This window comes from Furipterus horrens, unplaced genomic scaffold, assembly GCF_987537825.1.
Source record: "Furipterus horrens unplaced genomic scaffold, mFurHor1.1.pri manual_scaffold_4, whole genome shotgun sequence".
NCBI lineage: Eukaryota > Metazoa > Chordata > Mammalia > Chiroptera > Furipteridae > Furipterus > Furipterus horrens.
The window spans coordinates 23,937,613-23,955,660 of record NW_028327174.1 but is presented as its reverse complement, the minus strand read 5'-3'; the positions used below and the strand labels follow the sequence as shown (position 1 = coordinate 23,955,660).

The 18,048-nt window shown below is 34.8% G+C and overlaps 2 protein-coding genes across 2 annotated transcripts in view; both read left to right on the top strand.

Moving 5' to 3' along the window:
* The first annotated feature begins 3,962 nt into the window (after nt 1-3,962).
* LOC150011350 (early activation antigen CD69-like) lies at nt 3,963-11,803 on the top strand. The gene is made up of 5 exons (XM_090275410.1): nt 3,963-4,105; nt 8,088-8,210; nt 9,222-9,421; nt 9,759-9,862; nt 10,901-11,803. The coding sequence occupies exons 1-5, from the start codon at nt 4,048-4,050 to the stop codon at nt 11,007-11,009; spliced, it is 594 nt and encodes a 197-aa protein (XP_090131536.1). The 5' UTR covers nt 3,963-4,047; the 3' UTR covers nt 11,010-11,803.
* A 5,759-nt stretch (nt 11,804-17,562) lies between these two features.
* The window catches only part of CLECL1 (C-type lectin like 1), a 32,912-nt gene continuing 32,426 nt past the window's right edge, over nt 17,563-18,048 (top strand). Inside the window, 1 exon segment of the mRNA XM_090275098.1 lies at nt 17,563-17,644. Coding sequence (XP_090131224.1) covers nt 17,563-17,644 — 82 coding nt within the window.

The following is an 18,048-nucleotide window of genomic DNA, read 5'->3' as shown; positions in this document are numbered from 1 at the left end:
CAAAATACTTTGGCTGCTCCCAAACACAGAGAAATGTTTTCAGAACAAAAATAACAGACTATGATCAATGTGATAAAGTTTATTTGTTCATTTTTTATCCTCACCGAGGACACTTTTCATTGTTTTTAGAGAGAGAAGAGGGGAGAGAAAGAGAGAGAGACATCTATGTGAGACACAAACATCAATCAGTTGCCTTCTCATACACATCCCAACAGGGTATTGAACCTGCAACTCGGGTATGTGCTTTGACTGGGAATCGAACCCCTGATCCTTTGGTCTATGGGACAATGCTCCAACCAAATGAGCCAGGGCCCAACGTGGTAATGTTTAAAGATATTTATTTTCTTAACAATAAGATCTCTATGTATCATTTTTATGTGCCCAATGACATATATAATATAGGTAGCATATGCATGTGTGGGTTTATAAATATAAACATATATAAATATAACTGTATAAAATGTATCAACCTGATTGGGGCTAAAGAAGCAAGAAAGCTTGAGCACATAAGCAAGTGTCGTAGTATCATGAAAGCTGTTAGAGGTGACTGTGGGACATTGCAGCTTCCTCTGTCTGTCTGTATCTGCACAGACAGAAGCCAAGTTGCATTATATCAGCAGTTATGCTGTAACTTCTCAGTTGTAGTTCTTGGTGACTTACACCAAATGAGGAACTCTCCCTTTTCCTGACATGTATCAAACGGTTATTCATTTATATGTCATCAAATGACTAATATATACCAAACATTGTGGTGGAAAACTAATTTTCTAATTTATAATTCTTTTTTCACAAAAAAATGTAAGTCGATGCTAATATTTTCATTTTACAGATAAAGCCAAAAGTGCACAGTTAACAAATGCTTAGGTCGATATTCACACACTCTTTCATATATTTAACCAACAGGTAGATAGATACCTGTTGTACTCCTATATTCTAGGCCCTATTACAGGTTGAATAAGATAGACATGTTCACTCTTAAAGACCTTACACTGTAGATACTGAAATAAATAATAATAATAATTTTTAAAACTATATGTTTTACTTTCCAAAAGTCACAATTTATTACCTCTTTCTCTTCTTTTAGTTTATAGACTGTATCATCATTGGAAATGTTCTATAAACTAAAAGAAGAGAAAGAGGTAATAAATTGTGATTAATGAGAAATAATTTATACAGGTGGTCAGGGAAGGTCTGGTAAGGAGGTACATGTAAGGTAAATATTAACGAGAAGAGTTTGCTATGAAAAATATGAGAAAAGAGAGAACAAAAACAATAATACACCCAATAAAGTAAAAATAAATTTAGCTTTTTTCAAAGAATAGAATGAAAGTCAACATAGCTGCCCTCTAGTGAATAGAGAAAAAATTGTGGGAAATGATCTATCTATAAAGCATACACTATTTTTATTACATTAACTGTTCTGGAATATTCAAAATTTATATGGGAATCATCAGAAGAGAAAAGGTACATTAGTAAATGGTATAACCAGGCCATGATTTTTGTTAGCCTTATCAGCTGTTGAAAAGTCCTGCTTTTTATGTGGAAAAGACACATGGCAAGGATTATCAGTGTGTGTAAGGATATTTTCTTTTTCTCTCTTTATATCCCAGACTGGGAAGAGATGAAATAATGTTGCAGATTTCTAACTGTAATAGTTTTTTATACATTCATCACAACATAGTATGTACAGTTAGGGCCAGATGTGGACATTAACCCAGATCTCCCAATTCTAGAAGGATAAATACACATTTTAAAGATCTAAGTTATTTTGCCCTACCCACGTAGCTTAGTTGATTAGAGCATTGTCCTGATATGCCAAGGTTGGGGGTTTGATTCCCCAGTTAGGGCACATAATAACATCATATCAGATATTAACAAATGACATACAGAAAGATAAGGTTTTATGGAAGCATAGAATATGACATTTTATTTTACATACAAAATGCCAGTGAAGACCTCTCTGGGCTGATGAAAGTTGAACAGTCGTCGTCGTCGGCAGCCGTCCGTCTCGAGAGACGATGGTGTAGCTTCTTAAGAGTCTATCTGCACCGCCGAGAATGGCTGTGCAGTCCGACTTGGGAGTGACACGGTATCTGTCTCCTCCCATGTTGAATCGACATCTTGTGATGACGCTGGAGTGTCCTCTCCAGTGAAGCTGAAGCTACAGAGCCTGGGCAAGGTGATATGGAGGGTCTGCTGTTGCCCATGCAGCAGACCCCCCCTCTCTTCACAGCTGAAGGGTCCAAGGGAAAGACGGAGTCAATACAGCTTGGCTTCAGGTGCGCCACAGGAGTTGCCGGTGTTGACTACAACGTCAAACCGCCTTAGGGACTCTGGCTCCGGATTTTCTGTCGGGGTTTACTCCCTTAGCCTTTCCCCTGAAGAGGTATACCGCAAGGCAGCGGAGGTTTTTTGGAGTCAGAGTTTTCCTTCTCTGAGTTGAACAGTAAGTGAATTGAATTAAAGGGAGGGCAAGACATGCAAGCAAATAGACAGTCATTCAGAGAAAAGGCAAAGGCCCTAGAGTGGAAGCATACTTGACAGTTTTGTGGAAGAGTAAAGAGATTACTGTCAGAGGGAACCATGGCTGACAGGAAAAATAGGAGGAGGGGTAGTAGCCAGGGGCCAGATTATGGACCGTCTCAATGATAAAAACGTGTTTGATTTTTATGGTAAGTTTGACAAGAAGCCATTGAGGGTGGAAGGAGGGGGAAAAGTTGAACATTTCACCAAAATGATATCATTTAATTACAAAACAAACTCTTTAGCTATTACCTGATAAACATACCAGGAAACTGACTAAAAAGTAGAATGTAGGCAAAGAGAGCCTTTAGGACCAACATGTACCTCTTTGTGTCTTAGGTAAACAAATAAATAAGATCACCAAACTAACCTATAGTAGATGATAATTTCCAACCCACCTAAGCTTAACATTTTCACAAAGATCTTACTATAAAAACAGAACGTCTCTACTGTAAAGAAGTAATATTAATTATAACATTTTTTGGCACTACTGTTACCCAGAGTGGTATTTTGATCCCCTCCTTAAATCACCATACATGAACATTCTGCATTTATTTTGTGTTGATTTTAATAAATTATCTGTATAATATTCATACTATGGCAATACATTTTTATAGTAATCATACTCCAAATGTCTTAAACATCAGAGATATATGAAAAAATAATCTAGGAGATAGGGGAAAATAGGAGGATAAGATACTACCAAGGAAAAAGAGTGGTTTAAATGACAGTAACATTTAACAAAAAATTTAACAGAAGATAAATGAAACAGATAGTTAAAGATAAACAATTTTAGAACATAGAAAGGAAGTTCCAGACCACAGGTTTCTATTTCCTGTATTAAAACAACTACATACTTAATGATGCCTTAAAAAAAAAAAGACTAGTCCTTAAGAAAGAAGTGAATGACAGACTTCTGAAAGTCACTTTACAGCTTCCTCAGAAACTCTTCCACACTGAGGAGAGATCCATGAGGACAGAGATCTTAAAATTCTTATTCAACAATAAATTCTCCAGCTTTAAACAGTGTCAAGTTCATAGTGAATTTTTAATAAATATTAGTTAAATAAATGAATAAATGGGGTTCCAGAGAAATATTACTCTCCAATAATTTTTTCCATCTCAAAGAAGATAGGAATCTTTAACTTTGAATTCTTTACTTAGATATGCTATCTCCTAAAATATTTTTATTTTCTACAAATTTAAGGATGTCACAGGTTCTGGGAAAACCCCAAGTGTCTTCATGCTACACTTACACCTTCAGTTGTGAGAAAGCGCATTTCAGACAGCCGGGAAAATCCATAGCTCACAACAACACGTTTAACTGTCTGGGCCACTAGAGCATAAATTAAAGAGAACTGGAGTAGTTGAGCGATTTGAAGGCAAGAGGAAGGGGGTGGAGCCAACATAAGTAACTATAAATGCTGAGATAGCTCAGACTCAGACTAAACTGGAGCTCCAGCAAAGACTCACTGTTGATTGGCTTGACCTGAGATTTACCAGAGAATAGTGACTACAGTAAAGATGAAATCTGAAGAGTCTTCCCTAACAGAGAACAGCTTCCTGGAGAGAGGACAACATAGTAAGTCAGATCTTATTTTTATGTACTGGTAATAACTATGCATGTAGATGATATATCAACAGGGTGGGGCCAAAGTAGGTTTATAGTTGTAAGTACATGAAACAGAGTTTATTTGTGTATTATTAAGTATTAATTATTGTATTATTTTTCATACAAACAACTGTAAACCTATTTTCCACACTCTGTAACAGTACTTAAGGAAGCAAAGGAGGCTTTGTGTTTTGAAGAACTCGGTTACATTCTATTTCAGTAAGGATAAAGGAGAAAATGGGAAGACGTAAATATGTCTTTATCTATGAGAAGATAGGATTCCTGACGCAAGAGAAAAGACAAAGGTGAATTTCAGAAGATCTTCAAAGATCTGTTTGCTTCCATTTATGTTATCTCAATTTTTAGATGTAATTAAAAAAAACCTGCCCTAACCCAGTGCACTTTCCATCATTTTTTGATATCCATTTGTACATATTCCAGGAAACATTGACTTTCTTTACAAAAATTCTGTTTTCTGCATAAACAATTACATTCTTGATTGCCTTCACTTGCTGTGCTTTCTGTGTTCCTCATTCTGTGTTTTCAGGACAGCATCTTCCAGTCATTGAAAAGGAAGGTTTCTAATCTCTGAAAGAGTAGCCATATAAGCATCTGAAAGTTTACAATGTCCAACGGTAGTTTATTAAGAGAATGTCATGGAAGAATTCTTGAAAATGCCCTTTTCTGCTTCTATTTTCTTCAGGACTCTTTTCAGAGATTTCATCTTTTAACTTCACCATCTAATCACTGACTTCAAATTCTACATGAATTAGACATTTTTCTTTCTTTTGCTTTTCATCAAAATATGAACTTCATAATTACATACTATTTCCTCTCTTCTATTTGCTCAATTCTGTCTACAGATCTATTCCTTTTTTTTTTTTGCCTTTTTAATTGTTGTTCTTTTACAGTTGTCCCAATTGTCCCCCCCTTGCTCTCTCCTGCCCCGTCCACCCCCATCCTTCTCCCACAGTCAATCCCCACCCCATGGTCCATGTCCATAGGTCATTTAAACTAGTTCCTTGACTAGACCCTTCCTCTTCTTTTCCCTTTTCCCTTGCCCTTCTAGTCCCTGTGAGCAAAACAAACAAATGAGCAAAACAGAACCAGACGCATGGAAACAAGGAATAGACTGACAGTGACTAGATCTATTCTACTTATTATTATTAGAATTTTTCAATTGTTTTCCTGTAGCTTATTTCTGTGAGGCTTGATTGATATTTTTCATTTATCTCTCTTTCTCCTTTAATCATTGAGGTATCCCCAAACCTAACATGTAGGAAGTAAAGTTTATTTGTATTTGGAAGTGGTAATAAAGGGATGTTTTATGAACAGCAGAGAAGGGATTGTTTCCTGAGTGTGTGTCTACTGAACTGTTTTGTGTTAGAAGGGCTTTGATTACCTCCCATACACCCATCGTTCACTTAAGAACACAAAAGCATGTGGATAACAAGTGCAAGCTATACAAATTGTTTGGTAACCACATAACCATACCTTTATGGCCCAGATGAGCTGCCAAAAAGAAAAACAATTGTAATAATAAAACTACTCAATAAATAGAGGTCATAGTTGCAAAAAGGTCCTAATTCAGAAATTCTTAACTGTTCCTGAGATCATCCCAATTTTCTGCTGAATGTTTAGTTTATGCTGTCCTTAAAGTTGCTTTATTAGTATGAACAACAATCAGGCATCACCCTTACATGGCTCACTATTTAATGGTGGGTTTATTTTCAATTTCTCCATTAATGGGAAGAGCCTATAATCAGAGTGGAAGTATGGGGGGAGTGTCTTGTCCTATAGGTGATAAAACAAAATGAATAAGAGTAGTCCTTACTAATGAATATAAAGTACAATCTGAAAATCATCAGCACCGTTTACCCACTGGATAAGCCAACAGACTGAGGTGGACCTCGGAGTCCCTAAGCTATTTGGATGAGTTAGTGTTGGCTCAGGAACAAGAGCCAATTGAGTGGCTGCATTGAATCTGAGCAGCATGATGAGAAATGAAACTAGACAGACAGCTCTGAGCTTGCTACCCGACCCACCGTGGGCTCCTTCTGGTAACACTTGGATGCTGGTAAAAAGAGAAAGAATTGCTTTGAGAAGCTGAAAGAAATAGAAGTAGACAGGAGTGAAGTAGAGTCATCTCTTGAAAAATATGAATGCAGATCTATGCTGGAAAAAAACAATCCCAGAAGCAGAAGCTGATGTTGACATTCAGTACAGGGTAAATTACTATTAAAGAGAGCAACATCCCTTTGCCCAGTGTAACTTTAGAGAAGTGTTTTAAGGCAAAAATGCATGCATTTCAAGATGTGTGTTTTTAATTAAAAAGTCTTCCATATTGATAAAAAATGATATTTTCACATTTCGAGACTATTTTTAATCATAAATTTTAATATCATTCAAGTAACAATTGTATGTTTTATTTTCTCAGAACAGAGTAGGGAGCTATGCATTTTTTGTGAGGCCAAATTTTTAAAACACTGGTTACTCTTTCTAGCAAAAATCAGATTTAAACTTTGAGTCACAAAATCCCCTTTTCTCTTTTCTCCACTGTTTATTTATATTTTAGAACAGATTTTCCTCTAGGTTTGGTGTGTGTTTCTGTAACTAAGGACTATTATTCACATAATATTTACATTCTAAATCTTTCAACAGAAATATTTTTATTGGTATAATCAAATTTTTACTTTGTTCCAGTATTATACAAAGAGTAAATGAAAAAATTAACTTCTGTCCAATATTTTGTCTTTAATGCTGTTATGTTTTCTTTGTTATTTTCATTTCTCTTGGAAAATTCAAATATTTTACTGTTTATTTACATGTCATTTTAACTGAGGTATTATTTACATATAATGGATGCACAAATCATAAGTATTCAGTTTAATGAGTTGTAACCACAACTCCAGTCAACACTTGAAATTTTCATCAACCTAGAAAATTCCCCTGTGTTCCTTTTCACTCAAATTACCTTTTCTGAATTCTGTCACCATATTTTAGTTCAGCACTCTTGAATGATATATTAACTGAAATATAAAGTATATAACTATAGATGGTTATTTTTACTCCAAAATTCTTTAGATTTATCCATTTTGTTACTTGTATCAGGTTTTTGTTGTTGTTGTTGTTTTTGTTTTTTGAATTGCTACATAGAATTTCCTTGTATGGATAATAGCATAATCTGTTTAGCCAGTTTCCTGTTTATGTGTATTTGGATTATTTCTGGGATTTGGCTCTTAAGAATAAAATTGCTATGAACAGTTGTGTACAAAGCATTTTGAAAACATATATTTTAATTTTTTTTTGAGAAAATACATAGGAATAGAATTGCTGGATCTTAGGGTAGATATATACTTAATTGTGTGAGAAAGTTTTCTAAAGTATTTTTTCATTTCACTCTCTTACCAGTAACATACAACAATTTTAATTGCTTCACATCTGCACAAACTTCACCAAAAACTATCAATCTTTTTTATTTTCAGTCATGCTAGTTGTAGATATTTATATATCAATTTAATAGTGTTATTACACTATTCCCCATTTATCCTTATTTGCATCATCTCTCTTAAACAATGAATACAGAGAGGTTAAGAGATTATGCTTAGGATTTTTTGATATGTCATCTAGAATAATCAGATATTTAATAACTGTTTTTATTATGACTAAAGCAATAAAACTATGATAAACTTAGAATCTTCATAGCTATTAAGTAAATATATTAGGGATATATTTTATGATCTCATCATTATGCCTAAGTTGTTTCATTTCTACCTAAAAAGGAACTATCCAAATTCACTCAAAATTTGGGGAAAATTAACTTATAAATTTTATACACATATAAGATAGGGAGACATACAACTATTTAAATTAAACGCCACAAGAAAATATCTAATGTTCCTATCTTACTTCTGTAGTTTGTCTAACCTCACCAACACCTTTCTCTCTTCAGAAAGTACTTCCAGGCCTCACTTTGCAACAAATCATGAAGGATCCCTTCAAGTTCCTATTCCATGTGCTGTATTGAATGTGGTCCTCATCACCGTTTTGATCATAACTCTCATTGCTTTATCAGGTGGGTCTGCACTTCCTGAATTCTAAGTTTCTTTATTGTAAGTATGTGTTGTAATCCCAGCTGAAATGAACAGGGATTACTTAGTTTAATTAATCAGAAATTCTGAGTAATTTAGGATTATCCTATATATCATATATGGTGGATTTCCTAAAATATAGTAAACCTCTGTTCCTTGGATGATTAATATAATACCATTTTGAGTTTTCTAGAACTTTTCTATAAATATGAAAATTGTCTATGATTTATACATTATTGTGGAAGACAATTACTTTACTGTATGTTTATATATTGAATGAGAAAGGCTGATTTGCTTCTAAAGAAATCAACATTTAGTTAGAAAAAATGTGGGCTGCACATGCATTGTTGACAGAAAAAATAAGCCATAGATTAATCAGGACTTGGTTAGTTTTTTGTTTTTTACCCCAAAGACCACTGAATCATGGTTGTGAATAATGAAGAATATATCTAGATGTTCCTAATTTTCATATGGTATTCAAAACAAACTGCTATACCAGGATACATTTGTGTCTTTTATAAACATGATTTTTTATAATTTTATAAAACATCTTGAGTCATAGACTTTTTTGTATTCTGAATTACTCCCCTACAAATTATTCTCTCCATTTCCCAATATAGTGTTTTATCTACTGCAAGTTTAAATTCCTCCACCTCTGCATGCAGATTCAAAATCTTACTTGACATTTATAATACACTTTACCCTTCTAGTCCAAGGCTATTTTAAAGATTTTTCTATTTTTTCTGCCACTTTCAGACATTATGGCCACAGAGTCACCCTCTTTTTTTCTTATACCCTATACAATGATAATTAGGTGCAATGGGAGGTATGATAAGGTGAGAACCTGCTTTCTTATGCTTTTCAGAGTTTGCCTTTCTTGACTTTCATCCTTTATTTTATCACCTAGTACAGCACAGCATTCCCTGAACTAGGGTTGCATGCTGTGAACATTTAGTTCCTTTTGTAACTAAAGCAGACAATTTTTCTGTCTACAGTGGGCCACTACAATTGTCCAGCTCAATATATGCCTTCAGAACCATCAAACAGCCACATTTCTTCATGCTCAGATGACTGGATTGGATACCAGAGGAAATGCTACTTTATTTCCAATATAACAAGGAATTGGACCTTGGCCCAAAACTCTTGCTTCAAACATGGTGCTACTCTTGCTCTCATTGATTCTGAAAAGGACATGGTAAGATAGTATTCAAAAACAATTTCATAAAATATTGCTATTTTCTTTTGTATTGCTCATCTGTGATTTCATTCTGTTTCCTGATTTATGAAGAAAACATCGTCTGTCATGTAGGCAAATTTAGTCTGAGGTCAAAATCAGGGTTCTATTTAATCTTGTAAATTTGATTTGAATGCTTAGCTTCAAAGGCCAGAAATCCGAATGAGTTAGTTCTATGTAGAGCTAATGAATGATCAGCTTAGCTATAGTACCTCAGATGCAGCTTTTGAGAATTTATTATATATTTACCTACCCAGAGGAGTTGTTTAACATGCACCCCTTTTGTGCTTTCTTCAAGATCTTTTTAAAACGATATGTGGGTAGAGCTGAACACTGGATCGGGCTGAAAAATGAAACTGGTCAGATCTGGAAATGGGCAAATGGCAAAGAATTTAACAACTGGTAAGTTTCAAGATGGTTCTTTATCCTTTTCAGTCTGCTAGCTCAGGAAAACCATTTTCCTTTTTTTCCACTGTTCTATATGAAGGTTGTGCTCTTTATAAACAGAGCTTTATCAATCTCTTTTGTATGATTATACTGTTTGGAATTCTTTAAAGAAAAGCTTTTGTGGTATCTTTTTGTTCTTTTCATCTACTTGAAATTCATACAATAAATGTTTCTAGTAATTTGATCTCAGAAAAAACGTAGTGTGGATAAGAGAATCAGGTAGAAATATTCCATGAATAATTATAATGATGCAAACAAAATCCAAAATTCTAATCTCATACTAATATTTTAGTGAAAAACTAGTCTTTGGAAAATAATTCCTTCTTAGACCTTCCCAATTCTCATCTCCAAAGGGGTAAAGAACAATATTTCCTTACCTAGTTAGAAGCTTCTGTGGACCTGAAAGAAAACTTGCCCCAGAATTAAAGATGCTGACTTTATTTTCATTACCTGTAATTAAACTACGTTTTAAAGCTTAAAGGGCACTTTATAAGTTTAGTGTTAATCTTTGTCATCTGAAAAGTCAGAGTTGAATAAATTTCTAGCTATCTATTTAGTTCTATTATGATTACTGATACAGATAACAAATTCAAATATCTAGACAAGGAATCCTTAATAGGTGTCTTATGGTATCATATCCACAGATGAGCTTCAGGGGTTATAAACCCCCTACAATTGCATGCACTGGTGTGTATTTTTATTGAATGTGTATACTTTAGGGAAGTCATTTCTTGAAGGGTTTGTGAACTCAAAAATGACCAAGAGTCACTCCTTTGATGGCATGCCAACCAAATAAATGGAGCTCTTAACTCTTTTTAGCTTTGTACCTTCCTTCCATATACTCTTCTTTTGAATACCTGTCTACAATCTTTCCAGACTTGCCTCGTGCACACCTACTCATCAAAAAAAAAAAAAAAAAAATTTTTACTTCCCATGTAACTGAACAGTAATGATGAACTGAAAATAATTCTTAATTTCTTTATTGTTTGACAGGTTCAATCTTACAGGATCAGAGAACTGTGCATTTCTAAATAGCACAGAAATCAGCAGCACAGAATGCGGAAAGACTTTACACTGGATATGTAGCAAACCCTTCAAATAATGAGAAATCATATTTGGTCATAGACTATTATTTTATGGAACTCAAGAAAATCTGTGTTGATGGATGCTGCTCTATGGTCAGACTTTTTCCATAAAGACTTCATGAAAAACTTTGTATTTTTTGGAAACCTTCTTCCAAACAAGACTGTTTAGAAAAGGAAGAGAACTTCCAGGAATATCTGCACTATCTGTGTTGTGGAATAAACACCCTTGCTGTGAGCTGAAACCATCAGAGATTGACGGATATTTATGTCCAAAGAATGAAAAGAATGACTTTAAGCCTTTTGACTGCACTTTATCAAATTCAGAAATAATAAAATAGCTATTTTTAGAACTATTATTTATTGTTGAATGACTACCAATGATGAGTGTCCTTCATGCATTTGCACTATTTGAAGGAATTAGATGGCAGTATTAAAAACTGAACGTAAACAAAGAAAACTTTCGCTGGTAGCACAGACATTTAGTTTAAATGCATTTGTTAAACTCAGAGAACATTTATAAGTGGATAAATGCTTATGAAACTAAGCTTTGTAATATTTCTCTCTTTTTGGAGAAGTTTGCCAGGTTACTTTGTCACTTTTTCCCCCCAAAGTATGAGGTGACCATGTACTAATGTCGTTGTTCTTTTGTTTTTCTTCAACGTCTTTTTCCAATGGTACTTAATTCTTTGTCTTTAAAACCTCCTACACCATGTTTTACAAAGATTAAAAAATCCCAAAGAGCATGAGAATATTTGTAAACAGTTGTGTTGGAATGTGTGCAATATATGATGTCACAAACTCCTATTAGAAAAAACCTGTATTGTTCAAACCTACAATATCTGATTATGAATTGTGCCTCTCCTAATCAATTCTATTATGTGCAGTACTTCATGTGAAGTATTTTTTAGTGCAATAAGGTGTTTGTTTGTCTTTTGTATTCAGTTATAAGCTGCTTTTATGTATGTTAAAATAAAAATATAATCCACAAAATGATTTCTAAGCAGTGCTTGCTCCTTTAAAATACACTGAAAATTGTCATGCTAGAGCTACAAAAAACAAGTTATAACATTTTTTAAAAAACTTTTCTTTTGTAAAGCTTTAGCTTTATAACACAGTTTCTGCTTTTTGAATTGTTTTCATATGTGTGTTTCTAAAAGGGCCGTATTCATTTTTTTATAATAGCAGACAGTAAATATTCTAATTGACTTTAAAAGAATGTATATCGTTTAAAATGTTTTGTCTCTCTTATTTTCTTCTTCTCTGTAGTTTATCACCATCATACTAAAGAAGCACAGAGAAATTAGGAGACACCTAAATTCATTTTGTGAGGACCTATTTATAAGCTCATTCTCTTTCCAATAAGATGATAATTCGTCCTCATAAGCAATGTACTGAAAGCCTCTTGTTCCAAAATGCTATATATATTTTAGTTATTTACATAAAATAATTCAATAAATAGAAACAAGGCACTACATAATCTTCATGGCATATTTCAGCCAGGACAAAATCTATTACTTTTAAAACTGTTTTATGAATGCATTTTGCAATATACTTCTAGGAAAGTTGGAACGTCTTCTCTGTGTGGTATCTTTAAATGGTTGTCACTAGTACGGCATGTTGAACAGAAAGGTGGATTCCAGACACTGCCTAGTGATGAATAATATAGAAGTTTCTTCATCTCAGTGTCTTTCAGTTCTCACAGCTGTCAAATGAAACAAATGGCCTCCAAGCTCTAATATACTATCATTCATAATATCAATATACTGTTAGAAAAAAAGCCTTGTGATTTGCGTACTATTAAAATAGTATGCTAAAAGAGAGAAAAACTACAAAGGTAAACAAAATGGTTTTCCCTGAGTAGTAGGAGTACAGGAAATATTGATTTATGTCTTCATGTTTCTTTATAATTTCAAAGTGTTCTATAATGAATAGATGTTTTACTCTTCGTAAGGAAAACATTTTAAATAAGCCCAAAATAAGATCATTAAGGGAAATAATTTCATGATTTGGAGTACAACTTTACTTTCTAGTAACTAGTTACAAATAATTACTTTGTAGTAACTAATTACAAATAATTGCTTTCTAGTAACTAATTACAAGTTTGCTTCAAGAATCTACTCTACCCTAAATTGTCTTTTGGCTGCGCCTCACAGACCCTTCCCCCACAACAATGTGGGGCCCGATGAGCTGCAGTGTCATCTAGTGGCTGAATAAATTATTGCACTTTTTGCTTTGCCCTTTCTTGGAAAAATGGATTTTTTTTCTTGTAAACAGTGTTATAGACAATGTAATCAGTTCTTGTATTTAATTATAGAAATATTGTTTCTCTTTATACCCCACAGTAGAGATAAAATAAAATAATCTGCATTCCAAATAGTAATCACTAACATGTACTCTTATTTTGGTTTAGTTTGTTTTCCACTTCATTGAAGTATAATTGTTATAAGAAACTGCACATAATTAGTGTATACAATTTGGTGAGTTAGGACATATGTGTTAACCACCACCACAATTTAAACAATACACATACCCATCACCTCCAAAACTTTCGTTCCTGTGTATGTTGGGGTGTGTGTGCGTTGTGGTTAGGATACAACATGAAAACTAAACTTCAATTAATTCAGTAAAGTTGCAGCATACAAATCAATATACCCAAACCAGGTGCATTTCTATACTCCAACAATGAACTATCACATTTACAATAGGACAAAAAAGAAAAATACACTTAGAAATAAACCTAATCAAAGAGGTGAATGACTTGTACATTGAAAACTTTAAAACACGAATTAAAGAAATTACAGCAGACATAAATAAATGGAAAAGAATTTTAAGTGTTCATGGATTTAAAAAATTAATATTGTTAAAATGTTCATATTACCCAGTCATCTACAAATTCAGTGCTATTCTTATCAAAATTCCTAAGACATTTTTTGCAGAAATTTTAAAAAATACTAAAATTCATATGGAATGAGAAAGACCCCAAATAGGCAAAGCAATCTTAAGAACAAAGATGGAAGGTTCACACTTCTTTATTTCAAAATATATTACAAATGTCTAATAATAAAACAATATGGCACAGAAATAAAATGGAACTGAAAAAAGAACCAAGTAATAAACTTATACATATATGGTCAATTGATCTTTGACAGAGTGTCAAGAGTACACAATGGAGAAAAGATAGTCTCTTAAATGTTGGGAAAATGATGCCAACATGCAAATTAGTGAAATTGGATTCTTATCTATTTCTACTTTTTCTCAAACAAATATCTAGTTGTGTTAACATCATTTGGCAAGTGATTTTTTCTTTTATATTTTTATATATTTTTATATAAAAATCTTGTATATCTCTTTAAATTTTTTCCTAAACATATTACATTTGTAATGTCATTATAAATGAGAGCTGTGGTAGGCAAAATGGCCCTCCCCAAGATACCCACACATTTAAAATGTAAATATGTGATACTTCCTGGCAAAAGGAAACTTGCAGATGTAAATAATACTATAGATATACAGATAGAGAGATTATTTTGGATTGTCTGAGTAGTCCTGAACTAATCACATGAGCCCTTAAAACAAAGAAGTTTGTTTAACCACCGTTAGAGAGATAAAATTGACATATTTTTCAAGTGTACAACATAATGACTCAATATATGTATATATTAGAAAAGGGTCACCACAATGTCTAGTTGACATCCACCACCATAACAGTTACAACTTTATTCTTGGGAGAAGAACTTTTAACAACTTCCAAATATACAATAGAGTATTATTAACAATGGTCACCATGCTGTATATTACATCCCAATAACTTATTTATTTTATAACTAGAAGTTCTTACCTTTTGATTATCTTCACCATCTCTGTCTAATCCCACCCCCACTTCAGGCAAACATCAACCTGTTTTTTTTGTATCCATGAATTCATTTTGGGAGGGCAGGGAGTGGTAAAAAGATTCAACATATAAGTGAATTTAAAGTTAATGATCCCATGGTTTCTTGTAAGCTAAAATATTAACCCTTGTTTTAGATCATATTTCCTCTTTTTGTAACTGTACAGCACTACTGAATTGCAGAACTTGCCTTTTCTCAGACTTCCTTCTACATGTGGTTAATTACTTAATACACTATATTGTCTGTTTTGTGTCTTCAACATTTTAACACTATGAACTTTAATGTGTTATTGTGCTGTTATATCTTATTTTCCTGTATTGCATTTTCATGAATGTTAGTGAAAAAGGGGACCTTACCAAATTCTTAAGAATGTATAAAATTTATTATTAAATAACTATTCTTTCTTAAGCATTACTATTTGTAGTCTCTTTCCCTAACCCCCAAAATGCCTGTTTGTAAGAGGAGGTAATCAACAGGATATGAGCACGGGTTAACCCTCGAGCTGGACCTGAGCATTTCAAAGCTCCTTACCCCTGTTCCTGTCATTGGAATGTGCACTCTGCCTACTGTTCCACAGTTGGAACTGTCCCAGGGACATATCCTTGAGCAAGGAAGGTGTTCTTGAGACCATCTGGACTGAATACATGACTGAACCCAGTTAAGGTCTCTACATGAATTTTTAAGACTCTGGTGAACATCTACTTGTGAAAATCTACTCATCTTGCAGTCGCCTGAGATAAGCCTTGTTAAGGAAGTTCTTTTCCTTATTAAAATTGCTACCTAGCAATCTGGTTTGGAAGACCTCTTTCTTCAGTCTCTCCTTCCCTTCCATGTACAGGGACCAGTTTGCCAACTAACAATTGATGAGCCAGCCAGGAAACCAAAGAAATGAGCTTTGAGAAAGAGGCATCCTCAGGGGAAATCCCCAGTTGGCCGTCAACCTCTTTGAGAGGAGGGGTAGCCCATATGTTAGATGTTTGTGGACTGACACCTGTGTACAGGGGCACTCCCAAAACACCAGCTGGTTTAATGCAGTTATTTGAAGAACTGTGCAGAGCATGTTGTGGCTAAGAAGGAAGAAGAATGGCCGCACCGTGGGCTAGCCTTTACTGAGGGTGGGTACTGATGCCCAACCACAAGCTGAAGCTCTTATTAGAAAGTTGGAAGAGGAGCTGAGGTTAGAAAAGGAGGTGCATTTGTCCACTCTGTTAGCTTCTGGGCTGGCAGACAAGTGGGAGAGCAAGGTCAGTTGGAGAACTTAGTGTGCCGCTTTCTGCAGTCAAGAAGGTGCAAACTGCCATGAGCTTGGGACAAAAACTGATTGGGGTGCCACGAGGTGAAATCCCTGGGAAAGTGAGGAAAGAGAAGAAGACGGCGCGGTGATTGATGGATGAAATGCCCCATGCCCCTCAACCCCTAATACAAAAGAAAGCAAAACTACAGCAACAGTAGCAACACCACCACCAGATAGTGCTTAGGAACTTAGGAAATATTTATGATGAGACAAGATACTTCCACTTGGCTTATTGTTATAGCTGCCAAATTCTAGCAAAGACCAAGGCATGTATCTGGGGGTTGGATGTGTGACAGCATTTCTCTGACCTGTCAGGAAGCAGAGAAATGGGCAACATCACCACACACCCTGATTGGTGCTGTGGGGTGGGATATTTAGGGTACTCACTCTTGTATAGATGAAATTATTCTAGCCTGCATAAAGGCTTGGTCCAGTGAGGGGATTGCCCATGGGCACATGAAACCCTGGAACTCTATGGAGGAGGTACAACAAAGCCTTAGGGAGCTGGGAATGAGAAAGACCATTTACGTCCCTGTCTATTAAAGCCCTGATGGGGCTACATTCACTGCAGCAAGGAAGGCCAAAAATACTCCAGTCTGCCCCCAGCACCTGGTATGAGACAAGGAAATCCATGTTGAGCCCAGTTGTGGGGAAAGACATTTGTGTTGTTGGGCAATCCATTGCTGAACTGGGAGAAACTAAAAAAATCCTGGGAAAGGGTATGGGCCATGGGAAAGAACGAAGGTAGAGAGGGAACTCAGAAAGCCAAAAGGCTATTCCTGTAAAAGTAACCCAGAAGTAAGCGTGGCTCTCGCTGAGGGGACCCCACCTGAACAGACAGCCTGATAACCCAACACTGTGTTGGTTGGTCTATGGAAAGTCTTAAAACCTGAACAAGAGTTCAGACCTGCTCCATCTGCCCTACCATCCCTGTTCCCTACCATCTCTGTTGCCCTGCCTGCTTCAGCAGGCGTCTCAGGAATACAGTCTCCTTCTTTCTCTTTGTCCCTCTCAAATCACTATTCCACTGGGAGAAGACACTGGATAGTAACGGTTTCTGCCAGAGCATATATCTGAACTAAAAGAGGAAGCATTTATAGAAGAAAGTTATGCAATGTCATAAATCATTCCAAATTTAGGCAGAAAAGCAAACAAAGAGCAAGAAACTATGGTACGGATAATATTTTTCTTTTATATCATGCAAGTGTTCAAAAATCTATTACCTTGATTGGTAAGAGTGAACATATTGCTTTTCTCTTGCATTTACAGAGGAAAGCCACCAAACTTGGGGAATAGAAGGAACTCATCCATCTCAATTTACTGAACAGAAGTTTGCAGAAACAAGAGACAGCCTTCAGTAGACGTCTCCCTCTTCTAATACCCACCATGTCAGGAGATATAGTTTATGCTTATATTAAAAATGTTAGGGCTTCACCTTTAGAACATGCATCTCCACCTCCAAGACCTGGTAAGTTGGATTTAGGAATGTTTTTAAAATTAATATTTTACTTTTAATCTCCTTTATTCCTGTTCCATGTCTATGTTAGTCTTACTGGAAATAGGAGACAGGTCCAAAGTAAAACTTATTGAGTGCAAGAATAAGAATAAATTTTTAAATGAAGCAAAATGTTCATAATGTATATTGTAACTTTAGTTTCAAGATGTAGAACTTTATTTTTGCTTTTCATAGCTTCTCTCTGTTTTTCTTGTGGTGAATATTTATAGTCACACAGTGACAACATTACTCATGACCCTTTTTTTCTCTACAGCTTTACTTTTACTCACCCCCGATCAAATCTGACCTTTGAACATAATATGAGAAACTCATTTACACTGAGAAAAATACCTCTGGCAATTATTCACATTTTTATT